General features: G+C 37.9%; 1 protein-coding gene across 5 annotated transcripts in view; it reads right to left on the bottom strand.

Moving 5' to 3' along the window:
* Positions 1 to 18,913, bottom strand: part of CCDC88A (coiled-coil domain containing 88A) — a 74,788-nt gene that overhangs the window by 19,841 nt on the left and 36,034 nt on the right. For all 5 annotated transcript variants that reach the window (XM_081903590.1, XM_081903592.1, XM_081903591.1 and 2 more), the window contains exons 12-23: positions 18,042 to 18,186; positions 17,083 to 17,267; positions 15,640 to 15,777; positions 13,112 to 14,182; positions 11,251 to 11,378; positions 7,323 to 7,464; positions 5,886 to 6,062; positions 5,301 to 5,462; positions 3,399 to 3,676; positions 3,077 to 3,220; positions 2,577 to 2,763; positions 783 to 928 (exon numbers count right to left, since the gene is read on the bottom strand). In XM_081903590.1, coding sequence (XP_081759716.1) covers positions 783 to 928; positions 2,577 to 2,763; positions 3,077 to 3,220; positions 3,399 to 3,676; positions 5,301 to 5,462; positions 5,886 to 6,062; positions 7,323 to 7,464; positions 11,251 to 11,378; positions 13,112 to 14,182; positions 15,640 to 15,777; positions 17,083 to 17,267; positions 18,042 to 18,186 — 2,903 coding nt within the window. The remainder of the gene's footprint in view (positions 1 to 782; positions 929 to 2,576; positions 2,764 to 3,076; positions 3,221 to 3,398; positions 3,677 to 5,300; positions 5,463 to 5,885; positions 6,063 to 7,322; positions 7,465 to 11,250; positions 11,379 to 13,111; positions 14,183 to 15,639; positions 15,778 to 17,082; positions 17,268 to 18,041; positions 18,187 to 18,913) is intronic.

Raw genomic sequence — 18,913 nt, 5'->3', positions numbered from 1 at the left:
ACACCACTCTCTTCTCTCCATTACAGAAGGTCATTCTCCCCTTATTTTAGACGGGAACACTGGACGTTTGCCATGAAGGTTCCTTCTGGTTTGGTTGAATGATAGGTTAGGAAAGCAGGAGGAAGGCAGGGATTAAGTCACCTAGATTTCAGTTGCAGGTCTGGTGGTCTGAGATGCTTTCCCAGTTGTCTTGCTTGCTATAAAGCACGGGGAAATGTGATCTCAGGTGCCTAGGAAAGAATTGCAAACCAAGGATGGAAACGCTCCACCCCACATTAGGCCTAGCACAATCTGGAAGATGGTACTGTAAGGGCCAGAGACTAGGAAAACTTTTCTCTATCCACTATCCCCATGCCATGCATGATTTTATAAACGTCTATCTTTCTCGCATTTTCTCGAAACAGCCCCAAATCGTACAATCCTTCCTCACAGGGGCATTCCTCCATTCCTTTTATACCTTCAGCAAATGCATGCTGCAGCACAAATATCTTGAAGGATTGCTCCTTAAAAAAAACCTGCCAACATGAGGAGGAAACAGGTGGCTTATAACTTCCCATAAGAAATCCCACTGCTCTTCTGATTCTAGCAGTTTAAGGAACAATAATTCAACATCATTCCACAGTAAACTTTATTTCACAAGGAACAATATTGATTAAAATCCAACTACGAATTAACATTTTCATCTGTTGTTAATGGAATGCACCAATTAACATTTCCATGATTTATTTCTATTTGAACATCCAACTGTTGGGTGCAACTACTTCACCGTTTTTGATACCCACATATACTGCCTTTGTTCAACGTGGAACAGATCTTTGCTTTCCATATTCTGCTCTAATAATGTTCTGTTTTGCAGCATTAATGTCTGTATTTGATCCAACAGGTGTCTGTTTTCTTCTTCCAAATTTCCTTTTAGCTGGCTAAGCAACTGTTGAAATGTACAAAACACAATATTTTAGTGTATGAGGTCTGCCCAGCTTTCTGTTTATAAAGTACAAAAGAAAAATGAAGTCAAGAAGACAAGTCAAATGATAGAGGCAGCAATAGTTCAGTCACCAGAGCACGAAACTATTAAATCTTGGGGTCGTGGGTTCAAGCTCCGCTATAGGTAAAAGATTCCTGCATTGCAGGACGCTGGAGTAGATGACCCTCATGGTACCTTCCAACTCTACAATTCTATGATTCTATTATCTGGTTTTTGTAAATAATTGTAAATTGCTTTTCTTCCAATTGAGGAGAGCAATCTGTAGCTTCTGTTAAGGTCCTAGCATCCTTTTAGCTTCTAACCAATGTATCCACTGTTCAAGCCAATAAGAAAGGGAGCAGAAGACGTCTGGCTCTCTTCAGGATATCTTATATCTCTTCCTTGAATCTTAATCTTTTGTTTAAATGCAAAAAAATTATTCTCTCTTTATGTACAAAACAGACTGAAAGAAAACCATGAATTCAATATTCGGAATTATGGAGTGAGAATCAAACTTTTAGCTTTCATATCAATGAGTGCAAAGACACTAGGTTGATTGATATAAGAGGATACATGCAGTCTTAAAGAAACTTTTCAGAACATCTCCACTAATTCCTCAATAAAATCACTAGAACAATTCCAGAATAAGCAGAACGACAGACCTAAGTTTGTTCCTAATATGATACAAAGACACCTTCAAAACTATTAAGATACAGTGGTGCCCCACAAGACGAATGCCTCGCAAGACGAAAAACCCGCAAGACGAAAGGGTTTTTCGGTTTTTGCGACGCTTTGCTAGACGATTTTCCCTATGGGCTTGCATCGCAAGACGAAAGCCCATAGGGAAATCTCGGGGACCTCTTTTAAATGCTGGCGGTGGGGAGCAAAGCCTTTTCCCCCCCTCTGGACTTCAGAAGAGGTCCAGGAAGGCCGGCGGGGGCGAAAGGCTTTGCTCCCCACCGCCAGCATTTTAAAAGCGGTCCGGGATAGCAGGGAAGCGCTTCCCGCTATCCCGGACGGCTTTTGAATTCCTCCGCTGTCCCGGGGCGATTTTAAAATGCTGGCAGGCGGCAGCGAAGCCTTTGTTGCTGCCCGCCAGCATTTTAAGATCGCCCCGGGACAGCGGCAAAGTCTCCGCTGTCCCGGGGGCTTTTAAAATGCTGGCGGGCGGCAGCGAACCCTTCGCTGCCGCCCGCCAGCATTTTAAGATCACCCTGGGACAGCGGAAAAGTCTCCGCTGTCCCGGGAAGGCAGGCGGGGGGGAAAGCAAAGACTTTCGCCCCCCGCCAGCCTTCAGAAGAGGTCGGGGGACAGACTGTCCCCGGACCTGGTCTGAAGGCGGTTTCCATAGGAACGCATTAATTGATTTTTAATGCATTCCTATGGGAAACCGTGCTTCGCAAGACCAAAAACTCGCAAGACGAAAAGACTTGCGGAACGAATTAATTTCGTCTTGCGAGGCACCACTGTACATTACTAAATTCAACTATTACAACCCTTACCGAAAACTCATAAAGATAAGCATATTACTGCGAAAATCTAAAAAAGCCTCTTTTGTCATGAATAAACAGGGCTATAATAAAACATTACTGAAGAAATGCAAACTCATTACCTCACACTGATTATTCAGTTTTGTATACGTAATATCCAGCTGTTGGTACTGCTCTTTGAGTTTGGAAAATTCAGCTTCCAGCCTTGTTTGTTCCAGTTTAGAACTGTTCAGTAATGTTTTCAAATTCTTATGATCCATTTGGAGAATTTCATTTTCTTTCAAAAGCTGCGTATATGTATGATTCAATCTGTAATTAAAAATGGACAGAAAACAAAATTAAAGTAAGTTTTCACAAAATTAACAATTAAACAAGTGTCTGCACAGTTATATCATATACTCACATTTAAAGAGAGATTTACATTATCATAATGTTTGTAGAAATATCTTATAACCAATTTCTATGAGCATACTGTAGATTTATTGTTTTTTTCTTATTCTAATGTATTAAGGGTTTCTAACTTTTATGCAGTGTTTAAGATCAGGGTAAATGCAAAATATAGTTGGCACATTTAATAATACACTTTAATTCAGATAATTATTCATTTGCTTTGTTTTCTTACCTGTCATTTTCCTCACAAAGCTTTTTGTATTCCGCTGCTACAGTTTCATGCTTTTTGTTTTGCTGCAGCATCTTCTCTTGTTCTGCTTTAAGAACTTTTTCCAGTTCTTCTAATTGCACTTTTTGTTTCAGCAACTGATTGTATCTGTCAAATGGATTATATAATATTACTAATTCTATTCTCAAGTATTATTTACAAAAGGTTATTATGAATACAGCTTCCACTTTCAACATGGCTGCAACTATAAGGATTTAAGATCTAACATTTTAAATAATTTTCAGATTAAGCTGCAAACTGGTTATGACTGATATATTGAAATCACCTGTCTTCTAAGTCCTTATGTTCCACCTCAAGATTCTTGTGTGCTGACTTAAGGTTTCCATGTTTGGAAATTAGAGATTCATATTCAGTAGCTTGCCGTTCATGAAGCTGTTCCAGTTTTTCATGATCTTTGATGAGTGAATCATACAGCGATCTCAGATCCTCACGTTCCTTGATTATGGACTCATTTTCATTTTCCAAGGTGGACTGCTGAATCAGCAATTGTGCATTCTGATTCATAAGAGATGTACTTTGCGAATTAATAGCAGAATTTTCTACCTACAATTGCCAAAGTGACATTGGACAATCAATAACAAAGTACTTTGTGGTGTACTCATTCAAAATTAGCCTTGTACAGAATTAGCCAATTTTGGTCCTAGGTTGTTAACAGGTTTTAAATCCTGTTATCTCAGAGCAATTTCCCCAATCTCTTCGAAGAAATGCTGGAGATCAAACTGGGGCTTCGTGCATTCAATGCACTCTCACTGCATAGCTCTGCAGTTTGCATCTGTATGCATATCCACTTATAAGGATTAGGTAACAGGTGGTACAGGAAACCTCTGACATAGATGCTGGAGAGCTGCCACTGCCAGTCAAAGTGGACATTTTCTCCTGTCCTATGCTTCCTAAATCAACTCCAGAAATAACATGAGGATCAGCAGTGAAATACTTAAATTAGGCTTGTTTAGGTAAATACAGGAGTCCCCCCACTTAGGCACATTCTACTGAAGCGCAACTGCATATACGTGTGGTGCTGGGAAACAATTACATAGACTCATACCATGAAATTGTGAGATAGAAGATACCGGGGGTGCAGCAGGGCTTTGTTTCTGCCGCTCAGTCTCCCCACCTAACAGCATGTGTTTGCCAGCCTCCTGCCAACCCTACAGCTTCAATTCTAGTTGTGGATACAGTATTTTTGGTATGGATTGAAGAGAAAGAAGAGGTGTTTACAGGGCGCTTCCCACTTCATGAGATTTCACTTATGTGTGCAGGGGTGTAATGCCCACCTAAGTGGGGGGGGGATGCCTGTACTGACCTGTTTTCTTTGTCAAACAGATTACAAATTCTACATCTAGCCTCATAGAGATTCTTCTGACCCTTTCCTATAGATTCTCCTTCTAAAAAATTTCACAGCTGTTCTAGAATGCAAGAGGAACTAAGTGGTTTTTTTGTTTTTGTCTCTAAGATACCTAAATGTAACAGAAGCAGGAAACTCAAACGTTTCACTCTTGTTACCAAGTTCTAATTAGGGTTGGGAAATAAGAGACACCTCTCTAGCATGAAGAGATGGAATCATAGGGTTGTAGAACAAGAACCCACCCACCCCCATCTTGCAGTACTTAACCATACCACCACAAATGGGATATACAGGGACTCAAAATGATATGGGCATGTGATCATCGAAGAAGTGAAAAAATAAAGTACAAAACAATCCAATAGTAATGGGAGCTATCCAAAGGAACTTCTTGGAAGTAGATCTAGCCCAGGGAGCCAGGGAGTTACTACAGATGGGGCACTGCCCACCAGTCAAACCACTTATGTTCAAAATACAGTGGTACCTCGGGTTACATATGCTTCAGGTTACAGACTCCGCTAACCCAGAAATAGTACCTCTGGTTAAGAACTTTGCTTCAGGATGAGAACAGAAATCATGCAGTGGCGGCGCGGCGGCAGCAGGAGGCCCCATTAGCTAATGTGGTGCTTCAGGTTAAGAACAGTTTCAGGTTAAGTACAGACCTCTGGAACGAATTAAGGATTTAACCCGAGGTACCACTGTATAGGCTTCCCATGAGTGTCACAAGAATAGCTGCTGCTACAGCCATGTGAATAACAGCAAGGCTTTCACTTGTAAATTCTATATTGCGGTTGGGAGATAAATACAAATTTGTGAAAACAGAACCTGAAGCTTGGCATTCTGAGTTTGCAGCGTTGTATTTTGCTCCTGTAAGGAAACAGTCTGTCTCTGAAGTGCCACAATCTGAGCTTGCACATTATTGTTCTGTGTCTCAAGCTGCTTTAGTTGTGTTTTCAGGGCTTGCTTCTCTGCCTGCAGAGTTGCGTTCTTTAAAAAGGAACAAAATGTATTACATACATGCACCATTTAAATGAACAAAACATTGTTTAAATTCAGACTTCTATTTTATGTCAAACAATCTGAAGTATGGAAACACTCTTGCAGTCAGAAGAAATCACACAAAGTATGGGTTTGCTTTCTGATGAAAGTGGGTTTACTCGATGTGGTGTACCTATGTATGCATGCAAGAGAGAAATAAGACAGGCAGAGAGGCATAATAAGTTATGCTGAAATCAACTACATTTATTTCCTAGAAACAGTATGTTCTTTCAAGCACAGTATTAGATCAGACTACCCTAATTACTAGCCTATTCTTTTGTTATATCCGTGGCAACAAAATGTGGCTTACTATACCCTACACAGGTTGACAATCAAGGTAAAATTATTAAAATAATCCAAATTATTACTTACATTTCTCTCAACTTCAATTAATCTATCTTTAACCTTCAAAAGTTCTCTAGTGGTTTCTTGGCTCTCTCGTTCCCATTTATTGACAGACAAACTTTCTTCATCAGTTTTTGACGAACAATTCTGTACCATTTTCTCTTCCTCTTGTCTTTGCTTGAGGGCCTCATAATTCTTTTTCACCTAAAGATCAATGAATTCAATTTCAAATGTAAAATACTAAATCCTACTAAATCCTAAGCATGCCAGGACAACTTTATTCTTATTATTTAATTAGAAAAAATGGCCCTGCCACAGCTGTTTTTCTTTCACCAAAGGTTCCAACCTTTGATCCCCATAGGGAAAAAAAGCAGTAAGAGGAGAGGCAGTTTCAGGGGGTAGGTATGGCTTGTGGAAGGGTTCAGCATGCCTTCTTTTCTGCCCTATGCAGCTTAGATCACACCCCACCCCAGACTTTACAGGGATTTGGTGGCAACCCAATTGTTACTCTCATGTCTGTGGCTTAGTCTGGCCTTTTGAGGTAGACTAATGACAAGGAGAGCATCTTTAGGAGGGACTTTGACTGCTACTTTCAAAGCTTTTTGCAAGAATGCCTACCATTCAGTGTCTCAGGTGTAGTTTCATTCAGCTCAACTAATTGGCCCACTAGCTTCTACTCCACTTCACATTACACAAGGACCACTTGAGCCCATATACTGCAGCTCACTCATACTGAGGTCATCTTGAGGAGTACTGGTTGTTCCCCCCATGCTACAGAGGCCTGATGGGCCTCAACCAGAAGTTACATATTGTTGAAGGCTCTTCCAGCAGAGATTCAGCAGGCATCCTTATTTGGGACTTTGTGGCCTCCCTTTGGAGACTTTTGCACCAACAGGCCTATGCACTTGTTTTAAATGTTCATGATTCTAATCATTAGGGTTTATTATTTTAGTCATTTTAATAATTGTTTTGTATTGCTCTTAATTTTTTATGCTTTTAGATTGCTGGTACACCACCCCAATATTTTAGGAGAGGGCACACACACAAACTTTTATAGATAAATAAATGCTAGCAAAAATTAGCAAAACCACATGCTGCAGTCTCAAGTGGCAGCTGTTCAGAAAGGGGCTAAACATGAAGCTGAACAGCACTTTAAATACTGCTATCAGCAACACCTAAAATTTGCCAAGTCAAAAAACAAAATGTTTTCTGCATGGAAAGCACTGATTAATTTTTAAACCAACATTTTTCATATATTTCTGTGAAGATAAATTGGTAATATATATACTGTTTTCACTAAGAAAGCAAGAGTATAATTCAGCATGTATTTTGCTTATCAAAAGCAGCACTGTGCATAAATCTTTCGAAAAAACTTTTGACAATATAAGAAACAGATTTTTTTTCTAACACCTTTATAACTGTTAGAAACAATTTAAGGTAATAGAAATATTTGGGTTTTTTTACTGTTTTAAGTTCCTGGCGCAGTTGTTGATTTAAATTTGTTGATTCTTCTAATCGAGCTTCCAAAGCAGCAATTTTTTCTTCTTTTATTTCAAGTGACTTTTTCAATGTGGATTCTAATCTTGACTCCAGTAGCTTGTATTTGCTATTAATGAAAAAAATTACAATAATGTTTTAATTATCAAGAAGAAGACAATCCCCTAAGAAAATATACAAGCTTCATCAAGGTGATAGCTTGACTGTTTTTCAATAAATCTGTGTGAGGACAGGACCACAGTTCACCCAACAGTCTGCTGTCTTCACTTCCTATTGTTCTATTTATTTCATAAAATTTAGAAACCACTCAAATGTAAAAAACAAACAAATCCAAAGAGAATAAAATAATCCGTTGAAACAATAAAAGCAACTATTTAAAACATTCAAAATATAAAGTCTGCAATGATCTAAAAAGAGATTGAAACATACAAGATTTTCTACAAATTCTTACACCTCATTAAACTGTTTAGACAGAAGTAGTTTTACTCCGTGGGTACAGACACAGTCCTCTTTTTAATTAATGCATTAGCACTATAGCACTTGTTCATCTGACCAATTTAAAGTCTAAATCTGGCTACTATGGAGATTTAGGAAGCTGCCTACCACCATCTCCTGACCTCAAAGGCCATGACCTAATCCCTTTGCCATCACTTTCATCAAATGTATTTAATGGAGAATATTCAAGAAAATAATGCAAACTCTAAAGAAACAAATCCAGCAAGTGTATACAAACAGAAAAGAAACTTGTTCTGTGACAGTAAAGGACAAAACTGAGATGTGTCACCCATGCTGGTCTGGGTACACCCTAAGAGAACGGAAGATGTACATTTAATCATACAGAGAGTTCTAGCACATAAACAATGCAGAATGCAAAGAGACTGAATTGCTGGTGAGCAGTCTTCATTCTGGCTACAGTCCAACAAAATCAAAGATAAAAAAATGAGCTTGATTACAACCCTCCACTACAAAGGACTGAACCACACAACCCTGGTTCTTCAAAACATAATGGGAGCAGAGAAGAGAAGGAACAAACATACAGGTGCATGATGATTTCCTATATATACTCACAATGTGTGAACCTAACACTACAGTTGCTATTTCTAAATTAGTACTTCCATTGCTCAATATAGCCAAATTGACTGATGCTGTCCACATCTGATTTTACCCTTTGCTTTCTGCATTTTATTGCAAAGTTAAGTCTACAGCAACGCTTGTTTTCACATCAGTTGCGTCTGCAGCCAAGTTCCCAAAGTTTCATACATGTCCTTTGAATACTGGACTGTGGGAAATTTTTCTCCTGGCTTAAAGTGATGTAATGCTAAGAAAGCATGAAATAACATTGGCTCAAATTAATGGAAACGCTGCACTCTGTTCATCCCTATGCTGCCAAGAGATAACAGAGGGTGTATGTGAGGAGGGATAGAAGGTCAACACACAGACTGAATGTAGCGCAAATCCGGGAATACTTACAAATATAGATATAGCCAAGTACAGCAAAATTAGTTAAAGGTAAACAAGAGTTTTCATGGCATCATATATTTTGTCTGATCACTATCCATTCTGAGAATCAAACTATTTTACTCAGAAAGTAATTCGCTCTCCTATGGTCAAGGTCACATCCAGGTCAAGGTTATGTCCAACCAGGTGTGAGGACACTGATATACTGAGACAACGCCATGGCTGTCATTGAGACCATGAAGTCCTGAGCTGGTCCATATGGGACAGTTTCACTATGGATAATAAAGTTTCCCCCACACCACCATAAAAACATTTTCCAACATCAAATCTGAGATAACCTCTGCCATCTCAATTAGGGAGACTTAATGCGGCAGGGTAGATGGTACAGTAAAAACATCCTTGTTCCGGCCCTCTGGCCCAACAATGCAAACAATCCCTCAAATCCAGACACAGTAGGGATTGGTCTCCACTGCAACTTCCCTGCCCCATCCCTCTGACCTCTAATGGTGCTGCACTGAGTGTCCAGGTGAACATAGCTGGGTGAGCTTAGGGCCACCAACTTCATCCATCCAGGTGTCAGTCATACATGCCAAGTTGGCTCCCTCACCCAGGATCAAATTATGAATGGTCAATATTGTATTCTGAACAGACCTGGCATTTAGCGACACAGCACCAAGGGGGGAGCTGGCTTACTAGCACCCCCAGATTCTGAAATACAGCAGGTGAAGCAGAAGGAGCCTGGGCTTTGATGTAACTAGACCTCTTTTCTTTGTTTCCCCTCCCACTATGTTTTATTGTAATTTTATTGGTGTTAGCCGCCCTGAGCCCGGCTCTGGCCGGGGAGGGCAGGATATAAAGAAAAATTTATTATTATTATTATTTCTCCTCCCTGTATACCTTCATTCACCTCTGTATCGCCTCCTAAACATATTACCACCCTGTGCTACCTCTACGAAATGACAGGAATACAGCAGAGGTTAATGTCAGGGGAACTCAAACTATGAGATACTTTTAAAATAAAAATATCAAATGTGACACACCTCAGCTCTCATCTGGGATAAAAACTCACCACTCCCCCAGTTTCCCACCCGAGAAAGGCACAGTTTCATGCAGGATTGGACCCACACTCCATAGGCATGAAATCAATATTCTCTAACACACATAGACCACCTTCAACCTCTTACCCTGAAAACACAACACTTCCCCAAAGGATAGAAATGAACAAACAATACCACACATAAAACCCTGGCCAATAAAACTGATAAAAGGGGGTAAATCTTTGGTCCACACAGCTTCCCAAAAGGAGTGTTCCCCTTTGGGGTAGCCCCTGCCAGCAGCATAACATGCTTCCTGCACCAGGCTTGGGCATACAGCACTTTATCATGACTAGAACACACAAGCAGCCAGTCTGAGTGAAGGTAATTGAAACCACCAACTGCAGCATATCCTGTAGACACCCACCATTCCAAAATCTGAAGATAAACCGAGTTAACACCTAAAATCTACTCCTTCCATTGAAGCCTCTCACCAAAATAAAAAAATTCCTTGTTTAACCTCTCTATTCAATCCTCTCTTTCTCACACATATCTCCCTAAGCCAACATCACTGCCACTAAATTTGGTCTTCCCACATCAAATCCATCACTCTGGAATAGAAATTAACCCCTTCCATGGGCACCAAACTAGGATTCTTAAGCAGTTGTCAGGAGCTAATGATTGAAAACTAGGTAGAAATGAAACCTTATAGGGTGGAAAAAAGCAATGAAAATTATTTTAAATGGGGAAAGTCTTGATAATTCACTGTGAAAAGCTTACATTGTCTCAACAGTATCCTGAAAGTAAGACTGGATACATACAATTATAATGCTGGCTTCCTCTCAAGATAGAAGGTTCTGAATTTGCCACCATCATTATGTCAATCACTGCTAATAACAGACTACAGCGCCAGTCATTATTCTCAACTGAGTGGCATGCTGACAGGAGGGCTGGTCAGAAGCTGGAGTATTCTGCTTTTGTTAACACATATTTTCTCCAATTCCACAAGGAACAGGATGGAACACATGACCAAGTAAAGGAAACAGATGTTTGTATGCTATTAGCTTTATATTGGCAGATGGAGTAAGCTGAAGAGAGCCAAAAGCTCTTTCAGAGATACTGATTTTTTTCCTGCTGATAGACTCAGGAATCTATTATAAAGGATATAGTAACTGTTGGAGATAAGTGCTCAAAATGTCTATACCAACTCTGCAAAGAGATGTTTACTCCTTTGATGACATATAGAATTTCGTACAACAAAATTGAAAGTGGAACCTGAAAGAAGTGCACACTGTAGTAGCTGTTCATATACATTCAGGAGCATATCCTGTGAAAAACAGTTATTGCAGAATGCCATAAAGAACTGCGCTCAACCTATTCCAAAGAGGCCTTAATATACTCACCTATCATCTGAACTCTGCTCATCATGCAAGAGGCGCTCCTTATTTAAACCTATCTTTTCAAGTTCATGTGTAAGCTTTTCTAAATCATTATTCATCTGCTGTGTCTTCAGTTTTTCATTCACCAAATCCTTTAAATAGATTTTTGAAAATGTGTTGAACGTATAATATTGCAATAATGCCATTTCTAGAGACTACAGCAGGAGACTCAGGCAATAGATTTTAAGGAAGTTGAAAGTGGCTTTAAGAGAGGTTTCCCTTTCAATGCTGAACACAAATATTTTTTTATCTCAGTTGTCTCCCATTAATTTTTTTTAGGTTTTTTAAAGGCTACAAAAATATGCCAAATCAGTTTGCCAGATTTGAAATTAAAATGTAGATACATGCAATAAAGCTGTGATCCTTATTTCAAACCACCTTCAGCTCTCTGAAAAAACTATATTTTGTCTCCATCCTATTGACACTTACTGCATAAACTTCTAGTTAATCAGCAATCATATTCCAAAAACAAATATGAATTCATTTCAAAGGTTTGCCTCCTTTATTTTTGCTGGGTATTTTTAGTTAATATATCCAATGCTGGACTTGCCTTAGCAGAAAGAACATTTGTTTAAATTGGAAAACTCACTCTTCCCCAATTCCCCAACCATATCCTATTCTGTCCCAGTGGATTCCACATTCCTCAGAAGTAGCTTTGGGGAAGTGTTAGGTAGGTAGGAAAGATGAAGTGACCCAGTTTGCTTGGGCAGAAGCGTTTTCCCCTCACATTAAACCACCATTGGATACAACCCACTAATTTTATATTAAGTTACTAAATCCAACAAGATAGTTCAAATGTTCAGTACATATGATCCTGAATAATAAAGCCATCAAGTGTTATAACAATTGCTTCCATGCTAGCTCCTTTGATTGAAATTGTCTCTCTTTATTCATTTGCTTTTTATGGAGTATCCAGATTGTCAAATGGTTGTATTCTGGTATTGTACTCCTGCTCTTTTTTGCAATGAAACACAATCACAGCACCAGCCTGTTCAGTGTGGACAGCCAAAGTGCCATCACAGCTTTTAAGAACTAGTGTGCCTTCAATGAAAAGCTTCCTTCTTGCAGTTTCTTCCTCATTATTTCTTCATTTCAGTTCGTATGCACCTGGAAGACTAGTTATCAATTAGCCCTCAATTAGTCAGCTTCTGATGCCTGTGTACATTACTGGTTTCCTTTCACTGTTTCATAGCAAAATGGTTATCGTTTCAGTATAAAAAGTAAAGTGGGGGAGAATTAAAGGAAAGCAGACTTGTCACCATGGAGAAGAGAAGCTGATTAATTAAGGGCACACTCATTACTGCAAGGAGGAAGCTAGTAACTAATGTTGCAGGGGACCTGCTTATGAATAAATATTAGAAAAGGAGCAATGAGGAGGGCAAGGGCTAGATATTATACAGTCCACCTTTGCTACACAGAAACCATCGTTTTAATTCTGCTTCCAAGGCAATAATTATTCCACAATGCCTCAAAAGTGCCAACAGGTCCCAGGGTGGAAGCAAACGAAGTGCTGGCAACTGCTGCCTGCATTGCAGTGTGCGAGTCCATGATATTCACACGGCTCAAATGCAAACATTTCTGCTTTGCTCATAACACAGGGGGCACAAAAAGAAGTATGAACATCTTCTGTCACCATTTCTTCTTAATGTATGAGCAACTCAGAATCCACCAAGCTCATGAATAGTGTTTGAATAATATGCAAATAAAACAAAAATACATTAAATTTGCATGAATTATTGCATGAAATTGACAGCTAGAATTTTTTGAATGTTACAGCTGCATTACCCTTTATAATTATAGTATATCATTCAGCAGGAAATATTACCTCCCGTAATGTGACAAGTGTTTTCTTGTCAATGGTGGCTCTTTTCACAAGCTCTTTATTTTCCTTTTCAATCTCTTTTAAACGAACAGAAGCTTCTTTACATATACCAATTTCCTTAACGAGTGACTTGTTCTCTTTTTCCAGATCACCAATTTTTACATTATTTTCTTCTAATGTGCTGTCCTTAATATCTGCTTGTTGTCGAAGCCTCTTGTTCTCTTTTTCCAGCTGTTTCTTATCTTTTTCTAGCTGAGAGGTCTCTTGCTCCAAAAGCTTGTTCTCTTTTTCTAATTTTTCTAAGCGTTTACTAGAGATTTTGAGTTCTTCCAGGTTTTTTTGTAAGGTTTGATTTTCCGTCTCTAGATCCTGTAGTTCACTTTCTAGATGCTGAATCTTTTTGTTGGTGTTTTCTAGGGCTTTCTGCAGTCTTTGGTTTTCGGTATCCAAACCTTGATAACTTACTTCTAAGCGTTCAGTCTTCTTAAAAGAAGTTTTCATAAGATCCAGGCTCTTTTGAAGCTGTCCTTTCTCACTTTCCAGTTCTTTATTTTCTAGCTCTAACTGAGCCATCTTGATATTTGTACTTTTCAAAGTTTCAACTGTTCTTCTGAGCTCTAAATTCTCTTCATCAAGTTGTGTGTTCTCTTTCTCTAATGACTCTAATTGAAAGCTGAGATTTTTAAGACTATCTAGAGTCTTTTTCAGCTTCCTGTTTTCAGTGTCTAGACTTGAGTTCTCTTGTTCTAAGGAATCTATTTTTTCACATGTAATCTTTAAGTTGGTAATCTTTTTCTGTAATAGTTCGTTTTCTTTTTCAAGATGTTGAACTTCTTTCTCCAGTTCATCTGCTCTTTCTCCCTTCTCTTTATAATGTTCTAACTCTTTCTTCAGTTGCTTCTTTTCAAATTCTATCTTATTTAATTTACTGCTCGTTTCTTTAATAGATTCATGGAGAATTTTATTTTCCTTTTCAATATCTTTCACTCTTGCTTCAGCACTGATTTGTGAACGCTGTCTGAGGGAAGCCACTGTTCGATTCAAATGCTCATTCTCTTGTTCCAGGATTTTAATCTAAGTAATTGAAATGAAAGTTTATTCTATTTTTTTTACAATAATGTTTATTGAGTTTCATACAAATATAACACATACTATAAAACAACTGAAACACAAATAAAAAAACAATAAAGTGAATAAAAACAGAAGATATGATAACAAACACAAACAATACAAATTGATTAATTAATTAAACTTCCAACCTCATAAACATATTGCTTGACTTCCTCTAGTCCCTCCCATCTGAATTTCCTTGTAACTGAATGTAGCAATTTTCCAATATCATTATTCAAAAACAATATTCCAATTAGAGTCAAATTTCTTAACTTTTCTTAACATTCTAAATCACATTTATTTAATTAACTCCTAATTTAATCCTAGGCCTATTTGGTACTTTCAGGTAACTTCTAATTGAAATGAAAGTTTAAACCAGGCTAAAAATATTTTACATTAACAAAATTAGTTACAAAAAATATTTCAAGCGTTAAAGAACACAAAAGTATTAAGTCAGTTTGAATCTTTGGTATGCTGTGAAGCAATCACAGAACTGCCTCACCTACAAACCTATTAAACCTAGATCTCACCCTATTTCAGGGGCGCAGGAGAGCAAGATGCTCTAGAATCTCATGGGGTTCTTCTTTAAGAATTCTGTCCGTTACACCAACATATGGGGTTTCATTTAATTGAGGATGGAAGGCTAACATTTTGGTACCTGGACTTCTTTCAGCTCAAGATTATGAATGGTTGTATGACCCAAAGAACTAAAGTAGAAGTGGAAAGGTTTTGCCAAAGAGGAAGGGCTTCGTTAAGCAGTTAAACTGCAATTCCAATTCTACTTATCTCAGTAAGTCACAATGAATTCATCTGGACTTACTGTATTTTTTTGTGTATAAGATGCCCACTATTTTGGGGGACTCCAAATTAAGAAAACACCCCTCAGCACTACCCGTGTATAAGACGAGCCCAATTTTAAACCCAATTTTTGGGTTTAAAAAACCTAGTCTTATATACGGAAAAATACAGAACTTTGGGGTAAACAGGGTTGTAGCCAACTAAGTTTTGCTCAGAATAGAGCCACTGAAATTAAGGACCCTAATTTAAAATAGCTTATTAATGTCACTGTAGCTACTCCAAGTACGATTAGCATTGGAGACAATCCACTGTTAGGATTGCAATGTTAGAAAACACTAGGATTGAAAGAAAAGCGGTATAGAAGATTTCTAAAGCATGAGGCTTCTCTGCCTGCTTAGATACTACTGAAAAACATGGACATAGTCCACCCACAAGGTACTCTGACAAAGTAGAGGAATAGAAAAAGCCAAGTAACATTTTTGAAAAAACATGAAAATGGTAGCAGGAAAAATTGACCATGATTATCATATCCTATAAAATAACATATACAATTATTTTAAAATGTCAGTCTTGGCCATCTAAAGAAAGTTAAGCTTGACAAGTGAAAATCTTTGTCATTTTACCTGTCTCTCTGAGTTTTCTCTTAGAGTCTCAATAGTCTTTTCAAGTTGGGCTTTCTCTTTCATTAGATCTTTGCTAAGATTCTGACTATTCTGAAGACCTTGTTTCTCTTCAGAAAGTTCCTTCTCAAGTCCTTCCAGCTAGAGAGAGAAGAACAAAATAAAATTGATAAAATTTTACATTACAGTGTATAAGACATGCCGAAAGTTTTTAGTTACTATTTGTTTCTTAAGTCCCTACTCCCCAAAATGAAATTTTCCTATAAGAAAAATTAAAGACCAAGGACAACATACAGAAGTGTCCAGAATATCTGGTTTTTCTACACCTTTATTTCTGAAAATTTATGTAGCTTCTATTGTTCTGCACAAGAATGTATACTGCATTTTGTAAAAGAGTGTTAAAATACATTGAACATCTTGCAAATTAAAACAGTTATTTGTATTGGAATCAAAAACACTTTAAATATAATAATAAATCATTATTTTGAAGAGATAAACTGCAGCAAGCCTTGGGCTTCAACATTCTCCTCCACCAGTGTGCCTGTGAAGTGCAGATCAGCAGCTTTCACATCTGTTTTTTGATTAGCCAGAGTTTAGCGTTACATGCCAGCTCTACCGTAGGTTAATCTTAACTACAATTTGTTGAAACAAGTCAGATTGATAACTCAAGGATTGAAGATGGCTTGTTTCAACTAAACCATTGTTAGGATTAATCATTCTTTGTTGGGTATAGATGAAACAAGCAACTGCAGTTAATAAAAAATGGATGGCTCCTGATCTGCTGATTAGCACTGATAACCAGCCCCTTTTATGCTATTTGCAGGTGTTCTTTGAATCCAAACTGTGCCTTCAAAAGTGGTTGCTGTTTAGAAGCCTGGTTTGCCAAGGGAAACTTAAGAGTGTGTGTAACCCACCAAGACATTAATATAGTTACAGCAAAATATACTCGGATGAAATATTTCTAGGTAGCGTAACACCACAAAATTTAAAAAGACGGGCTTCGAACAAAGCGGAATTTATATTTTCTTTATTATGTGTTAAAAGGCATTTGTCAATTGTGTTTCTTCATATTTTTTCTGTCCTGTTCCAATTTTGAGAAAAGTTACCTGGAACAGGGTAGAAAAGGTCTAACTAATAAATAAGCCAGATATTTAATATATATAATTTTGAAAAAGTATACAAAAAAAAAAAGGTAAACCATTAAGGACTACTTTATTTCAGAAAATGTTTGTCAAACTAAGTAAATCCTCTGGCTAAACATACACAGATAATATTAAACAAAACATTTGTTTAAAACGAGACTTAAGACAGGGAACCTACAATGAAGTTCATGACAGAAAGCTTACAGAAACTTTAAGAGTCTAAGATGTTTTTAGAATCTCCATTTTTGAATTATTTGCTAGGATTTACCTTCTTCCTATTTTAAAAATACAATAAAAATGGTACCTTTTTACTTAGTCTTTGGTTTTCCTTTTCCATTTTCAGCATTTTTGAACTGCTGCCTTCTGCAGATCCCACTGCATTTTGCAACTCTTCCACAGTCTTTAGCAAACTTTGGTTTTCCATTTCTAGTTTCAGTAACCTACTTGATGTCAGTTCATTCACTTCATGACCAAGTGACTTTCGTGGCGCTGTGGGTTTGTTTAAAAAAAAAATGGAAATGACTTACGTTTCCCATCCATTATCTGTAGGTATTTCTTATATACAATTGACACTGCACCCTTGGAACCATGTTGAAGCGAACCACACCACTCCCTACTTGATCATGCTGCTGCCACACACCGCTGAAGACATAATAGTTCTCCCATACGACTAAGCCATAATTTAATGATCATTTGTCTACTGTCAACAAAACATGATGCGACATAATGGTGTGTTGCTGGCTTGTAAACTTTTGTGTGTTTTAACTCTGGCTTGGAGTTATGTGAATCCAACCAGCAACCTTCCTTAAACTACAGTGGTACCTCAGGTTAAGTACTTAGTTCGTTCCGGAGGTCAGTTCTTAACCTGAAACTGTTCTTAACCTGAAGCACCACTTAAGCTAATGGGGCCTCCTGCTGCTGTTGCGCCACTGCTGCACAATTTCTGTTCTCATCCTGAAGCAAAGTTCTTAACCTGAAGCACTATTTCTGGGTTAGCGGAGTCTGTACCTGAAGCGTATGTAACCCGAGGTACCACTCTATTATATATTTAGCTATCCCAGCCCAAACACCAAACTACACCTATGGTTCACCTATTGTTGAGCCATATTACTTTGTTCACATGGCTACATCTTTGGGCCCATCCAAGGAGAACTGTTTACAGGATATCTGTTTACAGCATGTGGAGAATTTGCAATGTTCAGTTGCCTATTTCCCATATAAACAGAAGAAAATAAGAAAACGCAGAATTAAATCTTCATCTACCTTCAGAAAGTTCGGATGATCTGTTTATTTGTTCAAGTTCCCAGCCCAAATGCAGTGATTCATCCATACTTTGCTTCTGAGCCATTTCAAGTGTCATATTTTCCTCCATAAGTTCCTCAATTTTCTTCCGGTCCATATCACGTTCCTTAAACATTGTTTACATGGGGGGAAAACTCTTTAAAAGTTCTTCTCAAAGTGCACAAACCTATTTCAGTAACAATTTTTTGCAAAATGCTACTGACTTAAATCTTTTTATGTTAAAGGATCTTGATCTAGTGTTAGCAGTGGAAAAAAGACCTATTTAAACTTATGCCGGTAGAGAGTGCATAAGCACTCCCTGCCCACACCCAAACATTCTGCCTTCTTCCAGATACAAAAGGACCTGTGCGTTGGCAATCACATGTCAATTGGGCGCACCTAAAATGGTCTCCCCCTGTATATACAATCATATTATCAGATGTTAAAGATTATCATGCTATGCTATCCTATCCTTGAAAACATATTTTTTAAAAATCAACCATTTTTTAAATGAATGTTATATCAATACAGTGTGTTACCAAAATCATTCTATGTCAAACATCCTTGTTTTTTAAGAAAAAAGCAAGCAAGCAAACAAATAATAAAAATAAATAAAACTGGTTGATTTTAAAAAAAAATCAAGCACCACATAGTATCATAAATAACTTTTTTAATTGTTTTAGTAAAGATGATGTTAGTAGAAGGGCAATATTTAAGTGGAAGAGCACATACTTTGCATACAAAAGGCCCTAGTTTCAATCCCTGAAATCTCCAGGCTGGAAATCCTCTTGTCCAAAACTCTGGAGAGTACTAAGCTGGATAAACCAACTGCCTGATTCAATATAAAGCCAACA

The sequence above is a fragment of the Podarcis melisellensis genome, assembly GCF_964234715.1.
Source record: "Podarcis melisellensis genome assembly, chromosome: 3".
In the NCBI taxonomy this organism is placed as follows: Eukaryota; Metazoa; Chordata; class Lepidosauria; order Squamata; family Lacertidae; genus Podarcis; species Podarcis melisellensis.
Note: the sequence above shows the minus strand (reverse complement) of the source record. Positions and strands in the feature narration are given on the sequence as shown.